This window comes from Martes martes (genome assembly GCF_963455335.1).
Source record: "Martes martes genome assembly, chromosome: 12".
Taxonomy (NCBI): domain Eukaryota; kingdom Metazoa; phylum Chordata; class Mammalia; order Carnivora; family Mustelidae; genus Martes; species Martes martes.
Genome location: NC_137900.1, coordinates 15,481,564 through 15,499,654, shown reverse-complemented (window position 1 = coordinate 15,499,654; position 18,091 = coordinate 15,481,564). Strand labels below are relative to the sequence as shown.

The following is an 18,091-nucleotide window of genomic DNA, read 5'->3' as shown; positions in this document are numbered from 1 at the left end:
TAAAAACAAAACAAAATCCCCCAAAACAATGGTTTTTCTGACAAAAACACTAACAGGTACCATTTATGGAGTATCTATAAGGGGGAAGGCACATTCCTTGGCCCCTTATATTTGTTATTAATTTGTTCCTTACAATACCATTTCGGGTGAGTTTTATTAGCCCCCCCCCCTTTTTAGGGGTGAGTTATGGGAGGTTTAAGGAGGTTAAGTACTCTGTCTGCCCTTTATACCAGAGTCAACGTTTTTACAGCAGGCAGAGATGTTAGAAGGTCATATGGTGGAGTGGTTCTCCAGTATCCGTCTATGGGCTTGTTATACCCGAGACTTAGAAACGTAGTGAGCTGGGTTCCCTTCTCAAAGACTCAGATCCGTGGGCCTCGGATGATGCCCACGACTCAGACAGAACAGTCAGTGAGCTCCTCCGAAGCTGCCAATGCCACTGAAGTTTGGAATTCCTTATTCTACTCCGTCTCTTTATTTTGCAAATGAGGGAACTGCCCTCTCGGGAGGCTAGCTCAAGGTCACGTATCAAAAGTGGCAGATTTTTTTTTTCTCAAAGAGAGTCACAAAAACATCTTCAGTCCCACATGCCTCTCAAGGGCCTTACCACTCCCCCATCAAGAAGGAGGATTCATGTCTCCTACCCTTGAGTCCAGGTGCGCGGTCATGGCTGCCCTGACAGGGTGAGGTGGAAATAACACAGCCAAGCCAGAAAAATGTGATGCACTTTGGCCTTGGGCGTTTGGAGTGCCGGCTTCTGAAACCAGCGAGCATGCTGTGAGAAAGTCCAAGCGCTCTGTGGAGAGGCTGACGTGCATGCATAGGAACTGGAGCCTGCAGTCCAGAGCCTTGGCTGAACTCTGGACTCAACCAGCCCACACTGGCAGCCAAGTGAGGGGATCCTCCTGCCCTCAGTCTCGTCGCTTGCCTCAGTGAACCCCACATGGAGCAAGAGACAAGCCAACCCTAGATGAGACCTGCTCACATGGTAGCTTTGGGAACAACATCGATGATGACTGTCGTCTGACCTATAGGTTTCAGGGTCATGTGTACCCAGCAATAGATAACTGATCAATCAAGTTCATGTCCGAGAGAAGGTTTGTACCATCTTCAATCACGTGGTAAAGCAGCAGCAGCAGCTTATAACTATTCTATCTGGCCAGCTCGGCCACACACTGGCTTTGTGACATTGAACGCAGCCCTTCATTTCTCTGAATCTTCCCCTCCTCCTCTAAGAGGGAAATAATACCAATGTCCCCAGACTAAGTGAGATGTCGTGAGTAAACATGAACATATGTAAAGTATGTTATGACACACACGTGTATATATAATCATTACTACAGCCCAGGTCCAGGAAGGTTAATAAACACCATGATGGTTCCTATTTTCTATTTTGAAAGGGGGGCAGGGGTCAAGAAGGCAAATTCGTTTCCTGCTTGGGCAACAGCATCTGGGAAGTCCGCCACGTGCAGACGTTCCTAGGTGACTGCGCGAGTCAGAGAGCAGGTATGAGAGAAGGGGGTGGGAGATTAGAGCTCAGGGGGTTTCTCCGGGTGTAGACTGGCTGCAGGCTATCCTCATTAAAATGATGGGGAGTGACCACAGAGGCAACGCGCTGCTAGCCTGGATGTCTCCCCCCGACAGAAGGCAAGTGGCGCGTCTGAGAGCCAGTTCGGCAGTTCAGCTGCCTTGACACGCTCATGACTTGCTCGGCCTGTCAGGCTGGGGAATCTCAACCTCTGCAATTAATAGCTCCACTTTCAATAAGCAAAATTGTATTTGACTTCAAAGGGGAACTGAATGAGTATCAGGGCACTTTTATTACCGGGAGTCTCCTCTGGGAGTTGGCCAACCGTGTGGGTAGTAAATATGAACTACACCCTGGAAGGAAGGTTTTCCAGAACCAACACTGAGCCAAGGGTTGACTGCGTCCTGGTCGCCAACAGGCCCCCCATGAGTCTCCTCCCGGCCTACCTGACTTCAGAAGTAGAATCTGATCGTTCTGACAGAGCTCCATGAAGCCCGTGATCCGCTTCGCGAACTCCACCACGTACTGGATGGCGTGGGTGATCTGGATGGCACACTGCTGCCACAGCGCTTCCCTGGACTTCAAGAGAGAAACACGGAATGAACGTGGGGCCAAGAGCAACATGGAGAGTCAGTGACATAGTCAGGGTTTCCCTCCTAGGGCTCACCTGTCACATGGGGCCCAAGGCCAAGATGTACCCAATTCCTTTGAAAGAGGTAGACAACATTTTCTGACATACTGTTCTGACCTGTTCGAACCCTGATACACGATTAATGTACTGAGACGAAAATAATGGACGCGTTGCACTAATAGGTAAAGATAGATGTTTAGTTTCTTTGCTCTTTTCCTCTCCTCTTCCCCTAAACAAGCTCGGGCTCTTAGTCCATTTTGGGGAAAAAAAACTCTCGCACTGAGGAGCAGTGACTTCGTTCCCAGGCTTCTATCTGGTCATGTTCGTGGGCACCTAAGGGAACACTGAACTTGTAAGATTTTTACATTGTGTTCTTTTTCCAGAACTTACGGAGAGTGCTGTTTGCTATAGAAAGAATTTCACGGGGAAAGACCTCAAACCATCAAATCACTCTCAAGTAATTTAGAATCTCGAAATGTATTTTGACCCTTGCATTATCTTCCTTGGAACAGGAGACATAAATCCAAGCGTGTGAATTCTGCTTTTTATTGATCATAACAATACCTATGATTTTGTCTTATTTATATAAAAGGGATAAGATTTAATTATGCCAGTGGAGAAAAATCAATGTTATAATCATATATTTATTGACTTACACATATATTTTTTTTTATTTTAAGTAATCTCTAAACCTGACGTGGGACTGGAACTCACAATCCTGAGATCAAGATTATGATCCTGAGATCAAGCATGCTCTACTGATTGACCAAGCCAGGCGACCCTCATATGTTTAGATATAGACCCATTTATGTATTTTATTTAAAATTTCATTTACTGGTAGATCTTGTAATTGTGGATCTCCATCCCAAAGAAAAGTGATGTGACTATATAACAATAGCAAATTCCTTCTCTTAAAAACTTCTCTAGTAGATACAAAGTAATAATAATAATAATAACAATAAATAATTATAACATGAAGTGAGTTGTCCTTTTTGTCTTTGGTCCTTTTTAACATGTAGGGCAAGAAAAAACATTTAGGATGCTTTATGACATATCTTTGTAGTGTAAATTTGCAACTATTACTACTGCTACAATTTCTCAATTGTTTCTCTTCCTTGCCTGGCCCTGGGAAGCCACCATGAGAGGTCTTAAAGTCATATGATGTGGGCATGATGTGGGCACAGTCTCCCTGGTCCCTCGAATAGGGCAGTGTTTTTTAATTGGGGTGGTTTGGGCTCCCAGGGAATATCTGGCGATATCTGGAGGCAGCTGACTGCCACGACTGTGTGAGGGGACTGCTACTGGCATCTGGCGGGTAGAGACGCTAAGCATCCGCCAGCGTGCGGGACAGTCTCTACACAAAGAATTATCTGGCCCTAAATGTCAGTGATATGCTGAGGTTCGAGAAAGCCAGAAATAGAGAAATCCCAAGAAAAATGGTCTCATGGTTTCCTAGAGTACCTTGCTCTGATAGGCTTTAATTTCTTCGTAGGTGTGGGTCTGCCACGCCAGCTGGTGTAGCTCCTCCATGGTGTACTGACACGTCTCCAGATGGGACTTGATGATGTTCTGTGCAATTCGATCTGTGAGAAGGAAGAGCAGTTAGAGGGTCTGTGAGTAAGTTCCCGCTCTGCAAAGAAACTAGCTGCTACTGTTTACTATAGGAATCCCTTTGGAGACACTCCAATTGTATTAGTGTCTTTAACCCTACTATCTATCTATGTATCTCCTAACTATTGTCTTTTTTTTTTTTTAAGATTTTATTGAGAGAGAGAACACAGTGAGAAAACACAAGCAAGGGGAGCAGCAGGCAGAGGGAGAGGGAGAAGCAAGGAAGCCCAACGCGGGGCTTGATCCCAGGGCACTCAGATCATGACCTGAGCCAAAAGCAGATACTTAACCGACTGAGCCACCCAGGCATCCCTCAATTTCTAGTCTTTTAATCAAAATTTACCGCCTTTTACTCCCTCCCCCTTTTGGGTCACAAACCCGGGGCTTTACAAGTTGTAAAGTGTTCAAATAATTATTTTATTTTTTTTAAGATTTTATTTATTTATTTGACAGAGAGAGATCACAAGTACGCAGAGAGGCAGGCAGAGAGAGAGAGAGAGAGGAGGAAGCAGGCTCCTTGCTGAGCAAAGAGCCTGATGCGGGCTCGATCCCAGGACCCTGGGATCACGACCTGAGCCGAAGGCAGAGGCTTAACCCACTGAGCCACCCAGGTGCCCCAAATAATTATTTTTAAAATAAACACGAATGACCATGTTTCCTGCTTTTTGGCCTAGAAGACCAGTAACACGCTTGACATTTCACTCCAAAGACTTTAAAAGTATTTTGAAAATCACCAGACTCCCATTGTTTATCTCAGAAAGGGGGAATTTAAATATAACTTTATTGGCTTATATTTTTCAAGAGAAGATAAAACAATAATCTAAAAAGATAAGTTCTCTATTGAGGAAAGAGAAGAGAGCAGAAGGACAGCGTAGAGGCTAGATGCTCTGATATTATTTTTGTAGATTGGACTTTGGAACCATATAAATATCTTACATGATAAATAATGGCAGAGGGAATATAAATGAAACAGTATTGACTCATGAGGTGCTAATTATTGAAGTTGGGCCATGGTGACGATTATATTCCCCTTTCTAATTTTTCATAAGAGGAAATTTTTCTTTTAAAAATGAGAAGATGATTACATTCATAAAAAAGTAGGAACAAACAAAGGTGGTCTTTTGGGGCCATTCATCTCAAATGAGCTGTATCTGGTATTGTATCTTAAATACCGAACATTCTGGGTTTGGAGGTATGGCCAGTTGAACAACAGAACCAGACATAACAGATCTCCTTAAAAACCTGCAACAAGTCTCCTAGAGCTAGACAGAGCTGGTAGGAGGTTTCCTCAAAATCCCTCAGCTATTTGAACATACGAATAGCACGAGACCTCGGGAACCCAAGTACCCAGGGATTCTATATGAGCGGGATGAGTAGAATGAAGATGACCAAATCTTTTTTCCGCCTAATAACTGTTCTTGGCTCATACAGGAATAGGATTTTTCTAGTGTCTCAGGTTATGCAATTTCAGATGCAATTTCTGTTCTTTCTAAATGGCCATATTTCATTCCTCCAGGATAACTCCCAGAGTGGTGCTGAGGCACCTTCTTTTTATCTCGCTAAGCTTCTGGGACACGTGGCGTGAAATATATTGAGTTTTGGTGATGTAGAGGATAAAGACATGTATGCTGTGCCTCCAGTGAGCTCTCCAAGTAAAAAATCTTGTATAGCCCATTGCCTGGTATACTATAAACACTGAGTAAATGTTAGCCACACTGATCATTGTTAGGACACTCTATAGAATTTGTCATCAGGGAAGCAACGTGAGGACTCCAATGGACACAAAACAGGGAGATTTAACTTTGCAATCAGTACCACTGGAGGAAGATATTTCAATATTTCGTAGAGTTTTCCAATCAGAAACATTAAGTGCTAGATGTAGAAGATGCTACAAAATGCTAAATTATGATTACAGTTATTCTCTACAGTTGAACTGAATGAATTTCTAGACTCCCATTACTTATCATATTCTAAAATCCTTTCTTTAAAAAAATCCTATATTCAAAATTTTATTGAATATCCTCCGATGTTATAAAAAAAAAAGGGCAGGAATTACTTTATACATCATATTAAAATAGATTGGTATGTCATGGTTCATCATTTTTCAATTTCACTTGGGCAGTCTAATTACTTAGAATCTAAAAAAAAAAAATCTATCCCTAAGTATATAATGAAAACATAAGGTTTCTATGGCTTTCTAGTTTTCAAACTGTTATCTTCTTGCTGTAGTCTGTCTTCATCTTCAAAGATATGCTGATTTGTCAGTAATTTACAGGCTTCAGGGTTTATAAGCAAAACTGCAACTGCCACTCAAAATTGCATTATGGAAAACTCTTTTATCTGTCCCTTTATGCCATCTCCTGGGAACTACTGGCCAAGGTTTAAAAACTCTCCAGCCTTCTGCCACCAAAGCCTGGGGTCCTATGGGGAATAAGGACAGGTGGGCATAATAAATACATGGGCAGGTTAAACAAAACTGGAAGTAAAATCCACACACACGCTCAGACGTCCACTCCCTGCAAAGCTTTCCCTGCTTCCCTGTGTCCTCCAGTGGCGGGGTCGGCTGCTGTTACATGTGATTCCACATCCAAAAGAGCCCTGTTCCACTTAAACTTGGATTGTGGTTATGTGTGCGGATCGGTCTGTTCCAGACCTTTCGAGGTTGCGTGTGTGTGCTTTTTAAGAACTGGACTGCAGAGCCTAGCAGAGTGCCTCCACACACTCATTCAATAAATATTTTTTGAAAAGCTATTTTATACCAGGTTAAGGTACAGATCTTTTAAAATAGGACACTGTCTTTTTTAAGGGGTCTCACTGTGTCATACATCATAACATATCATATCATAATGTAATAAATGCCCTTGAGTTGTTCTGGGAGCCCGAAGGAGAATGTCTCCAATTCAATCTGGGGGAGGCAGAAACATAGCCATAGAGAAGATGCCTGTTGATCTGGGTCTGAGCAGGGGTTTGTCATGGGGAGAAGAGAGAGGCACACACCTCAGGGAGAGGGGCTGCCCTTACAAAGGCACAGACAGAAAGCTATTAGGAGCTAGATAATTTCTGCTCCTTATAAGCCTTACCTTTTACAACCAATTTCCCCTTTACCGAGAGAGAGACTGAGTGCCTCTAGAGCCATTTTTATAGAGCCAGCAAATGGTGATTTGACATCAGGTCTGTCTTTCCTGGCAAGAGCTCTGTAGAGCGTGGCAGAGAGTGCGTGGAGAGATGGGAGACACGAGGCCGGGGATGGAAACTGGCACCAGGAACCCGAGAGCGGAGTGAGCCGGGGCTAAAGAATATGGGTTTTTTATCTTTAGGCAACTGGGAGCCAGTGGAAGCCGTGGGGCAGGAGAGTGACCCGCTGGGGTTTTTCTTTTATGAAGGTGACCTTGGCCATGGCAAAGAAGGGGCAGGGGCATGCGGGAGTACCCAAGATTAATCAGGCTGTGGTGAGAAGTCAAGCAAGAGAGGAGGCGGCTCTGGCTCTAGGAGAGTTCCGAAGCGGGGTGCACGAGACCCGCAAGTGTGGCAGCGAGAGAGAGAGGGACAGGAGACAGAGAGCATTCAACGTGGAAGGTACTCAACCAGTGCTGAGTTAGTAACGGTAATGCTGAAAATGTCCATTGCCCCATCCATCCCTCCGCGCACCCAGTCTTCCATTTTCTGCTTTATTTCACAAAGGGTATTAGAAAGCTTACACTGCCCCCTCAATAGATGATCTTAAAGCCTAAGCACTCCCAGCGGTTTTGAGATCAAACATGGAACGCGCACGATTACTCTCACACCCTTTTGGTGAGAAATCAAAGGTAAATCTGACATAAGAGTCAGGAATATCCGCGTAGGCGAAGGCACAGAGTGCTCCCGCGGGTGCGCCCTGCAAAGGTGAGCCGTGCAGGACCCGCCGTGGGCCCCTCGAGGTGCGGGTCAACACACCGCAGGGTGAACTAGACTCTGCGCCAGGAGCAGGGCCCCAGGGCTCATGCTGTCCATTAGAAAGACACACGGCCATCAGAGGAGATGCTCTGCCCGGACCGAGAGTCTGCGGTTTGAAAAGGGGAGAAGGATTTCAGAAGAAGGGACAAAGGGAGCGACAAAGAATACAGGAGGCAACGTTCCTGCTAGGAACCAAAGGAACTTTCAAGAGTCCTTGCCTGGAAAAAGAGAAAAGGTAAGAGTAAACGCAGTCCTCTCCGGGGACCGACCACATGAGAAGTCCAGACAAAGAGACTGAGGTAAAGGAGCAGAGCACACGGAATCTCTCCGGGCAATCGCACACCCTTCATCCGTTTCCCGGGCTGGGACTGCACTTGCTGGTCAGAGCCTACTTTCTGTTGGATTCTTTAACCAGCCCGGGCCGCGGGCAGCACAGATCCAAGCGGGAGCCCACCGTGCTGAGCTGGGATAGGGGCTTGGACGGCTGACAGAGGGGAAGGTCTCCCGCCTTCAGGGGCAATGTCCATGAACTCTACCTTGTTCTTCCTGAGATCAGGGATGAGGCTGGAAGTTTCTTAAGTGGATATAAAGACGTTGCTACATTTTCTCAGGAGTTAAGGCAAATCATATGTTCAGTGAGACACAGGTTTGTCCAGTTCTCTAAGCACGCGAGCTGCTTTGATAGCTAATAAAGTGATGTCAAGGAATGAGAAAAACAATCTTACATGCTCCGTCTAGTCATTTCTTTTCGATCCCAATGAGGTAAAACACAAACACTGATACAAGGAAAAATTGGGGGTTAATTTCAGGTTAATGTCAAGTCCAGGAGCCTTGTTTTCTGTTTGTTAATTTCACGAGCAAGGTCTCGTTCTTGCTTTCTCTCCACGCCCCTCCCCCCCAATAAAATTGATGTTTTGTTTTTAAACTTTGACCCTGATACTTTTCTTGAAGGAAGGCTTGTTGGAACACAAGACTTATAACTGGCAAAATTTGTAACTCCACATATCAAGTAACCTTATGAGACACAACATCCATTCAAGTGAAAGCATAATCCCAGAAAATTTTTAAATAATTGATATAGGGATACATTTATGGCACAGATTGTGGCTAACAGATTGCGCTTATCTCCAAACTCACTCAGTTGTATATTTAATGGTATGCATAGCTTTTTGTATGCCAATCATACCCCAATAAAGAGGCTTAGAAAATAAGTGATATAAAGCAAATATACTTAATCATTAAAACAAACAAACAATATTGTTAAAATTGTCACACTTCTCTGGAACTCTTAGGGGTAATCATAAATCCACTTAGGATGTGGGCATTAAGAAGAGAAAAATTAAATTTTTGAAGGGAAATCTAGAATAAAATTGATGGCAATTCTCAACAGTGTGTGCAAAAGTTATAGAACCCTGGGGCTGGAACTAACCTCCTTCTTCCATTTCCAAATGGACTGTATCTAAATAATTTCAGAAGTGAACTGGCTCTCTATTCTCCGAGACTTACAGGACTTCCACACCCCTCCCCCATCCTCATCAATCTTCACTGTGATCTGCTGAATAAATGTAAGAAGTAGGCAGCGACTCCTTCCTTAAGGCACTTAGAAATGGTTGAGATGTATGTGATAAAGTTCACAAAGGTAAGTGGAGTTTTAAAGATCAGTCCTGTTGCCCAATGTAAAAATAGTATTTTGAAGTAATGCTTAAAGAAATACATGAAAAATAATTTTGCATACGTACTGATCCACAGAGTAAAGTGAGGTTGGGAAACAAGTCATCCAAATTACCTAATCCTATGTAGAAGAAAAGGTTACGTGTGTTTATTTCGGTGAGAAATAAGTAAACTGACAAGTAAGGTGACAATTCCTTGTTTATAACTGTAATGCTATAGAACGAGGACCAGCTTGCAGCTTCTAAAATAGCAAGTGACCTTCTGCAGCTCTGATTTCAACCACTCAGCGGGTTTTTTCCACCAAAGGGGCTTATTTTAGCTCTCACTAGACATTTCAGCAAATGGTGCTCTCCAAAGGCTGCAGCATCTCTGACACGGATTACACAGGTGGTTTCATTAGAATCCCACATCCTGGGAGCGGGGAAAGTTGAGTGTATCTTTAAAAACTGCTGCTTTCAGTGTTATTACCAAGAGCACCCGTGGCCCAACTGTACCAAGGAGAGAAAACTGAGACTCCACGCTATATATAGTGCATCTGAACTTCCTAATTCTTTCTCCTCCCCCTCCCCCCACCTTTTTTTTGGCTCCGTAAGAAAGGATGGTTTCTTCCTGGTGAACTATACCCTCTATTCATTTTCCTCCACAAGGGATTTCTTTTAAACTTGGAAGTATTCTCCCTAAAATACTATATTCTCCGCCTCAATCAAAATGATTAATGAATTTTTAATTTATCGCTTGCCTTAAGGATCTAGAGAACCACTCAATTCTCTGTTTCGTTTGTATTACTGGTGTGAAAGTGGAATTCTTAGGGGATTCACTTTGAATTAATGCCAGGATATCTCCACGGACTTGCTCAAGGCAAGTTTTAAGTGCCTGCATTAGGTTTTCAGAATATCAGGATTCCTCAGAATCCATGCTCTGAGGCAGTAACTATAATATAGTAGAACAACCGCTTGAAAGGTGAAGCATTTAACCAAGTGTGCATTTTGTCTTTTTGACCGCAGACTACTAGTTTTGTAAGTTTCCTGTCACTGAATAGAACAAGTACACAGGTTGGGGGTTTAATAGGTGACTATCAATTTCAAGACCTTTCTGATTTTTCCAATCTCTATTTAGAGCTTCTTATTTTTAAAACATAAATAGAACTGTGCTGTCAGCATAAAAACATCAATAACATTTAAGCTTAAAACAGCCATCCCTTAGTGATGCATAACCGCAACAGGAAAGTCGCTTATTTTTAGCATTTAAGTTTCTTAAATTCTTTTAAGAAGGAATTGGGGGCATAAATAACCTATAACTCCTTTGTTGGCTCAGCTTCATGGTCTAACCACTCACTACTCCCTCACCAGTGAAAAAACATAGCTTCCGGTCTCCTTTTCATACAAATTATACTGCTGATGAGTATATCAAAAAATGGTATAACAGATTTTTACTTCATGTAGACCTGAACCAAAATGTTCTTAGAATTCTTCAGAAAAATTATATTAACAAAATATGAGACTATGTAATTAACTATAAAAAATGATGAAAATGTGATCAACACAGTTCGATGAAATATGAACACAGAGTAAAACAATGAAAAAATTAGATTACTATTACTACCAGTAATAATATTATCTGGGCAAAGACTGAATGAATGGATGGTTAATAAAAATGGTTACTATTTCCTCAAATTTTAGGAAGCTCAGGTAAGAGCACTTTATTTTTTTTTTAATTTTTAAAAAGATTTTATTTATCTGAGAAAGAGTGAGAGAGATTAGAGAGTGAGAGAGATCACAGAGGGAGAGCGAGTGGGAGAAGGAGACTCCCTGCTGAGCAAGGAGCTCAATGTGGGGCTCTGTCCCAGGACCCTGGGATCACAAACTGAGCCAAAGGCAGATGCTTAACCAACTGAGCCCCCCAGGTGCCCCAAGAGCACTTTAAATAGAAGGTAAGAAAGAATGTAAAGAGGAAAAACTGGAAGAAATTATATAGCATTTATGTCTAAGCAGAGTATAAGCCAAACCACAAAGCGTCACAAAGCAGCGAAACAGATGAACTATATAAAAGGGTGCTTTCTTAATACTTTAATAATGGAAAGCCATTTGGGCTCACAGGCATTTTGTTTTATTGTGATAGTGTATAAGTCTAACTTTTGGGAAATTACAGTTTCCTTTCTTCAAACTAGTTAATAGAATCGAGAAAGTCTTTTATGAAAAACATTTCAACATTAACTTTCATAGTGAAAGGCCTCTTTCACAGAACAATCAGGAAACATCAACTTACTTCAATGTCCTAGAATTGATCAGTTCTAAGGGAGCTATCTTCTAAGACAGAGGAAGCCAATATGGACCCCTTTGGATTTTTACTCTGTGGCCTTTGGGAAGTCACTTAACATCCTAAAGTCCTAGTGTCTTTGGGGTTGATTTTCTTTCTACAGAAGGATTTGGCAGGAGAGACATATTCTAAGGACTGTGTGAAGCATGGCGACTTGAGTCTGAGGGGCTACATGGGAATTTCTCTTTGTTTCGACTCATGTGGGAGAAGTCTCACAGAGTTACAGAGGGTGTTCTCAGATGGAACAGACGAGAGCAATGCAACCCAGAGCCCATTAAGATCTCTCCCTACACTCTTTAAAAGACTGCACCTCCGCGCGCCACCCGAAGGACAATCAGCGGGTCACAAATGATGAAAACCTAATTATGAAAATTGCTCAGGGCCATCATCAGCATTGACTTTTACTATTTGGATTTTGTTGACCTATGGATTGACTGTGAATTTAAACTGAAGCAATCCCCCTCCCCCTTTTGGAAATTTAGTCAATGTACTTCTGACCTTAAGGAGGAACTATTTCAGAGGAAATCTTGGGAGGCAAACTTTTAACATTTCCAAACATTAAATCCAAATTTTTGAAAGTAACTTGATTCCTTAAATAATACCTTTAGTGGACTAATGTTTTAAAACAAGTGTTTTCTCGGGGTGCCTGGGTGGCTCAGTGGGTTAAGCCTCTGCCTTCAGCTCAGGTCATGATCTCAGGGTCCTGGGATCAAGCCCCACATGGGGCTCTCTGCTCAGCGGGGAGCCTGGTCCCCCTCTCTCTCTGCCTGTCTCTTTGCCTACTTGTGATCTCTCTCTCTCTCTCAAATAAATAAAATCTTTAAAAAAAATAAATAAATGAAAATAAAACAAGTGTTTTCTTAAAAAATAAATAAAATAAATAAAATAAAATAAGTGTTTTCTATGAAGTCTTACTCTAAGTCATCCTACAACAAACATGTCTGAGAACAAGAAAGCAGTTCCACAATGGGCCTTGGAAACATGGCTCAAATTTAAATAGCACATTTTTTCTCCTTAGGGTAGAACGTATTTTGCCTCAGGAAAGTTTAGATCCTGAAAATAAAATCAAAACAATAAGAAAAAAAAATAAAACAAAGAAATAAGTCTTTCCAGCTAGGAACTTTTACCACAGGTCTCCCCACACTCATAAACGTCATGGAAGTCAATCCTGAGCCCACTGACAGGGACAGCCTCTCAGGCTGGTTGTATCCTATGCCAGTAACACTGAAGTGCATTAACCTCCAGTGACTTGGCCAGCAAATGACATTTCTGTGTTCCACGACGACCCACGTGGTATCTGAGCCCTAACCCGTTCTTCCCAAGATGAGTGCATGGAAAAGCAATTCTGGGCTCTTGCCAAGAGCCAGTGTCAAAGCTTGCAATGACTCAAAATGCTGTTCGACCGTGGGGGCTGTTTCAGAGGTTATCTCATAAGCATAAACATTTCCCCCCTCGGCAAGTTGTAGGCAGAACCTCTTGAAATCTCCTTTCCTCTTCCTTACTGCAGAATATTTCATATCTACTACGGCTTTTGAAATTGAGTGAAATTGACAGCTTCTCAATAGCATTTCTCTCTCTCTTTTTTTTTTTTTTGGTTGGTGGATTTTAGAGTTTTCTTACGAAGTTCTGAATTCTGCGTCAAAAATTAATCCCAAACTAATATTGCTAGGAAAAGTCCAGTGAGGAAAATCAGTTTTGTGCAATTTCAAGTCAAAACAGAAAAGGTGAGTTAAGATATTTACTAATGGAGTGAATGCTAGCACATTAGGGAAGCTGTATTAACAGAGAGGTAAAGCATGTTGTGACAAATATGCAAACATGTACACGAACTTGAACTGAGCATATACCTTTGTATTGCTTATAATGTAAGCCATCTTTATAATTGTTTGGAGCCTTGCTGGTCACAGAGTGCTTCTGTATACATTATGCCATTGACTCCACTAAATGCACAGAGCTTGATACTAGAGTGGCTACAACATTTGGAACATCTTTGTGAGGTTATTAAAGGATATCTAGGAGGATACGGATTTGAATGACCCTAGCAAAGAACTGTAGTTCTTTGTCCCAGGACACTCGAGAGGAATGCACAGCCATGGACTGGTTAACACAAGAGTGTGGCCACAGTAGAGATCCCAGAAATGTGACAAATGGAGTTGGTTAGGCCAGTCCCCATATCTGGGAAATTTCTCTTGGGATAGAGAGCAGGATTCTAGAAATGGCAGCCAATTCTGTAGGTGGCAAAGAACAAGGGGGTGTGAAAATTTCAGAGGAGTCAAGTAAGACTCTCTCCAGTGCCCGAGGTAACTGAGTAGGCCTGGGGCTAGGGCTAAGTCCCCTTAGCAGTCAAGAACATATCTTCCATTTTATAGTCTCCTCTCTTCCCGCAAGAGAGGCTCGGGGAGGTAGTCAAGTTGGAGTGGGCCAGTGAGGGTGGGTGGATTTACCCTGAACTTGTATCTGCACAGCATCTCATCCTTTATACTGAATGAACATGAACTCCGGTACTTGGAGATTGCTTGCCACCCTCTTCTTGAGCCTCTGGTTATCCTTGATGCTCATTTCAACCTAGTTTCTTGCGTTTTGTTTTGTTTCAGGAGTGTGGATGGGAGAGAAAAGGCTGGTGCCTAGTTCTGGTCTAATTGTGGTTATTAACTTTATCACCACTAGGGTCAGCCCAGCACATGGGTCCCCCTCCTCATGAGGGAGGTGTAGTTGGCCACAGCCCCAGGCAAGAGCTTGAGCACTTTGTAGAATAGCCTAGCTGCTTGCAAGTCCCTCCTGTCTACCACCCTACCCTTCTCTTTGGGGAGTGGCTGTAACAGAGGGAATATTTGTACAGAGGGCTGAACCTCCTACAGGAGGTGGGAGAACCATAATCCTTCAAAGTCATTTAATCCAACCCACCTTATTTTTCTGAACGAAGAGATTGAACCTCAGTTCACACAACCAGTATGTGGAGTAAGGATTCTCAACCTCAACATAGGGTCCCTAAACTGCCTGCAAAGGGCCTGTGGTTGGGGGAAGGGAACAAGAGGTACTGGAGGACAGTGGAAGTTCCCAAGATGTCTTCCCTCAAAGCAAGAAAGGGAGAACAAAAGACACTGACTTTCCTTTCCCCGTGCTGCTTGAATGATTTTTCTCACTAATTTGGTCTACTTCTATTTATTTCAGTGACTTACTAGACAGTTGCTCTCGAATCACATGCCTGCCTGTGTTTGCCACCAGTGCCATCAGGGGACAAAGGAGATACGTAGCTAGAACTAAATTCTATTCTCTGTACCGTTTCTGAATAAGTCATTAATTACACACAGAGAAATGTATATTAAATATACATATGAATATGCATAGACAGATTTAAGTAGTTATAAAAGATTTATCTGCAGAAGCGTATGTCACTAAACGTGCCACCTTAAGACCATAGCACCTGCTTTGGGTTCTAAATAAGTAAAAACTGAAACACCAATATTGATAGACTTCTCCCAAATAAAGCATGCTAGTGAGATCTTCTGAGTTTCTATGTGGACTTGACAGAATTCAGTGGTAGTGAAGGGGACTAGATCACTTTCATACAAATCTCTTTGCAATCTCCTCTATTACTACTCAGCTTCTGGAATAGGTAACTTAAAAAAAAAAAAAAGGCTTATGCCTAGTTTTTAGGCTTAAATTTCCAAACTCCATAAATGGAACACACAAGAAACAGGAAACTAAATCTATATTTAAGCTTATATAGGGAGACCAAGGAATTCACGTTTCTTTATCTAGAGAGAAAATTACTAAAAGCAAGAGCAAATTCAGGCGTGTGTAAAAGGTCATTTGTTCCCTTAGCCTCACAGCGAATTTGATGGGTCCCCCCCCCCCCCGATTTTAAAAGCATATTGTTTGGCTATTTGAACTGTCTTGTTGTCTAGTACCTTGCAGATATGTTGTCAATCATCTTTGAGCTTAAATGAGCTTTCCTCATTTAAGGACCCTATTGGGTCCCTCAACCGGTCTGACAGCTGCTGTGGGGAGCACATACAGAAGCCTCCCTTCCTTTCTTTGCTCGCTCGCTGGGTACCCGTTAGCCAGCATTCTCTCCCAGCCACCAAGCACTGCAAAATTTTATCTCCAAAGATATAACACATCCTTATGCCAGCCTGAAGTAAAGTTCCAACTAAACCCAGTTAATACTCCTGCCTAAATATTAATTTGCTGCTTACTTTCGTCCTTGTCTTATTTCACGGCTTTTTCTCCTACGGGATTTTGAGAAACCCAAGGATATAATTCTTGAAATGTTTCATATTTTTCTGTTTGTTTACCCACATTTTGTTTTCTATTTCCAAGACCACGAGAATAAACTATTCCTATTAAGAGCTATGGCTCAGAGTAAGCAATACCTGCCCCCCCCAACCTCCCTCACCTCCCCGAGGGTCTGTGGTAGCATTACGCCCAGGACTTGTAATGTGTGACACACTGAATTACTATCGTTTGTTTTCATGTCTGCAGGTGAGGGCAGGAGCCACAGTCTGCTGGTCTTGAAGGCCAGGCACATTTCAAAAATATGTTTTAAAAAAATGTCTGGTAGTCTAGGGCAGTTGAGGACCTACGTCAGAATTTAAACTTTGTCACCTAACTAACTCTACTCTAGGAAAATCCCTTAATTTCTTTATCTGCAAAATGGGATTTCTTCACTATCCAGCTGAAGGCATTGGTGTGAAGCTCAAAATGGCTAACATGCATTTTCTACACTTCTCTCCATGAAGTAAGTTATTATTATTAGGTACTTAACCTAAGAAGTTTGTAGTTTCTTTGGTACATTTTTAGAAAGACAAGCTTGGATTTTCTGGGGAATATTCCTGACTCTCATGACATTCCTTTAACTCACTTTTTGGGATGACCCTCTATTGTTTACACAGTTGTTTCATGGTTCTGAAACATGTGGTTTTTAAAAAATAACTCCAAGCTGTAAGACCATATTCTACACGAACTATTCCCCAAACTGGTTAAAAAAAAAAAAAGCTGCTTTTATGATAAATTCAATACCAGAATAATGTCGTGCTTATACACAGTTCATTATTCCTTCAGAAACCAGAGGAAAGCAGATCAGGGCTTCTAATAGCCAAGAGTGATGCTCAAAAATTCTTTAGTGTCATATCACTTTCAATTCACCCAGTGAGAATGTGGCTAAAATGAGACTATTTTGTCTGTACAGAGTTCTCTCTGTGACAACTTGCTACCAGCCACATTAGAATAGATGCTCATTAATCAAGGCAGGTCAAAATGTCAGCTTTCTCACTCTGGGTGCTCCTTTGTAGCACCTAGAAGGACGGCAGGCAGGCAGCAAACACTAGGCATGTTTTGCTGTGCAAATGCCAATTACCTTGTGAGGGGTTCCCTTTGGTGGGAGGACATACAGTATAATGGTTCAAAGAATGGCTTCTGATGTTACTCAGACCTGAGCTCACATGCTTATTTTGCTTTTTTATAAGTTTTGTAACTTCTGAGCCTTTTTTTTTCATCTGTAAAATGGACACACGCCTACCTCTGTAATAGGCATAATACAATTGTTATAAGAATAAATTGAGGACATTGCTCAGCACAATGTAGGTGCTCAATAAAAGGTACTTATATTACTTGTAATAACCACTAATGTTATTAATTATAATGATACAAATCACATTACAATATCAATTACATTAATAATAATAATAATACAGCTTACGCTTGATAGCTGCCGATCTAAGAGCTTAGGAGTATTAATTCATCTCATGAACACCCTCTGGTGGGACTACTGCTGTTCCAGGTTTACAACTGAGACCCAAAGAGATCAGGTAGATTGCGTACGAGAAAGGGCACACTAGGATTTGAACTCGGGCTATTCAGCTTTGGAAAGAATTCTTCACTACCATTCCATACCACAGATGCTTTTCTGCTCAACGATAATGCTGTGGACACGGTGTTTTAGTGAAATGAGGAACAGTGTTTTGGATGGTGCAAGAAAGAACAGTGTATCACCTTACTGTGACTTGTCATAGGTTATATGCATTTGACACACATAGAGGGAGTCTGCGTCCACTAGATGGCATTGTTGTTTTAATGAAATGTGAACCAAGTCGCTACTTGGGTTTAGGGGCCTGCTAAATTTGCGAACAGCAGCAGGACAAGCCAGCTGGATCCCTGAAAGTCTGATGGAAGAAACCCCCCAACTTCACAGCTCAGCTAGAGATCTCTAAAGACTAATGGTACCAAGAAATAATCAGAAAAAATACATGCTAGTTTTCATCTGGGTGTTGATGTCTCTAGAAAATCTGGATGAGTTTTGCAATCATCTTGTCCAAACGCATCAGTTCATAAATAAATAGAGGGCCAGAGAGGAAAAGTTACTGGGAGATGGAGGTCCAGACTTGATGGCTCTGGCTGTA

General features: G+C 42.2%; 1 protein-coding gene across 1 annotated transcript in view; it reads right to left on the bottom strand.

The window, feature by feature from the left end:
- RORB (RAR related orphan receptor B) overlaps positions 1–18,091 on the bottom strand; it is a gene marked incomplete at both ends in the record, with an annotated part of 65,769 nt that overhangs the window by 17,793 nt on the left and 29,885 nt on the right. Inside the window, 2 exons of the mRNA XM_080820498.1 lie at positions 1,975–2,107; positions 3,621–3,742. Of these exons, the coding sequence (XP_080676624.1) occupies positions 1,975–2,107; positions 3,621–3,742 (255 nt within the window). The remainder of the gene's footprint in view (positions 1–1,974; positions 2,108–3,620; positions 3,743–18,091) is intronic.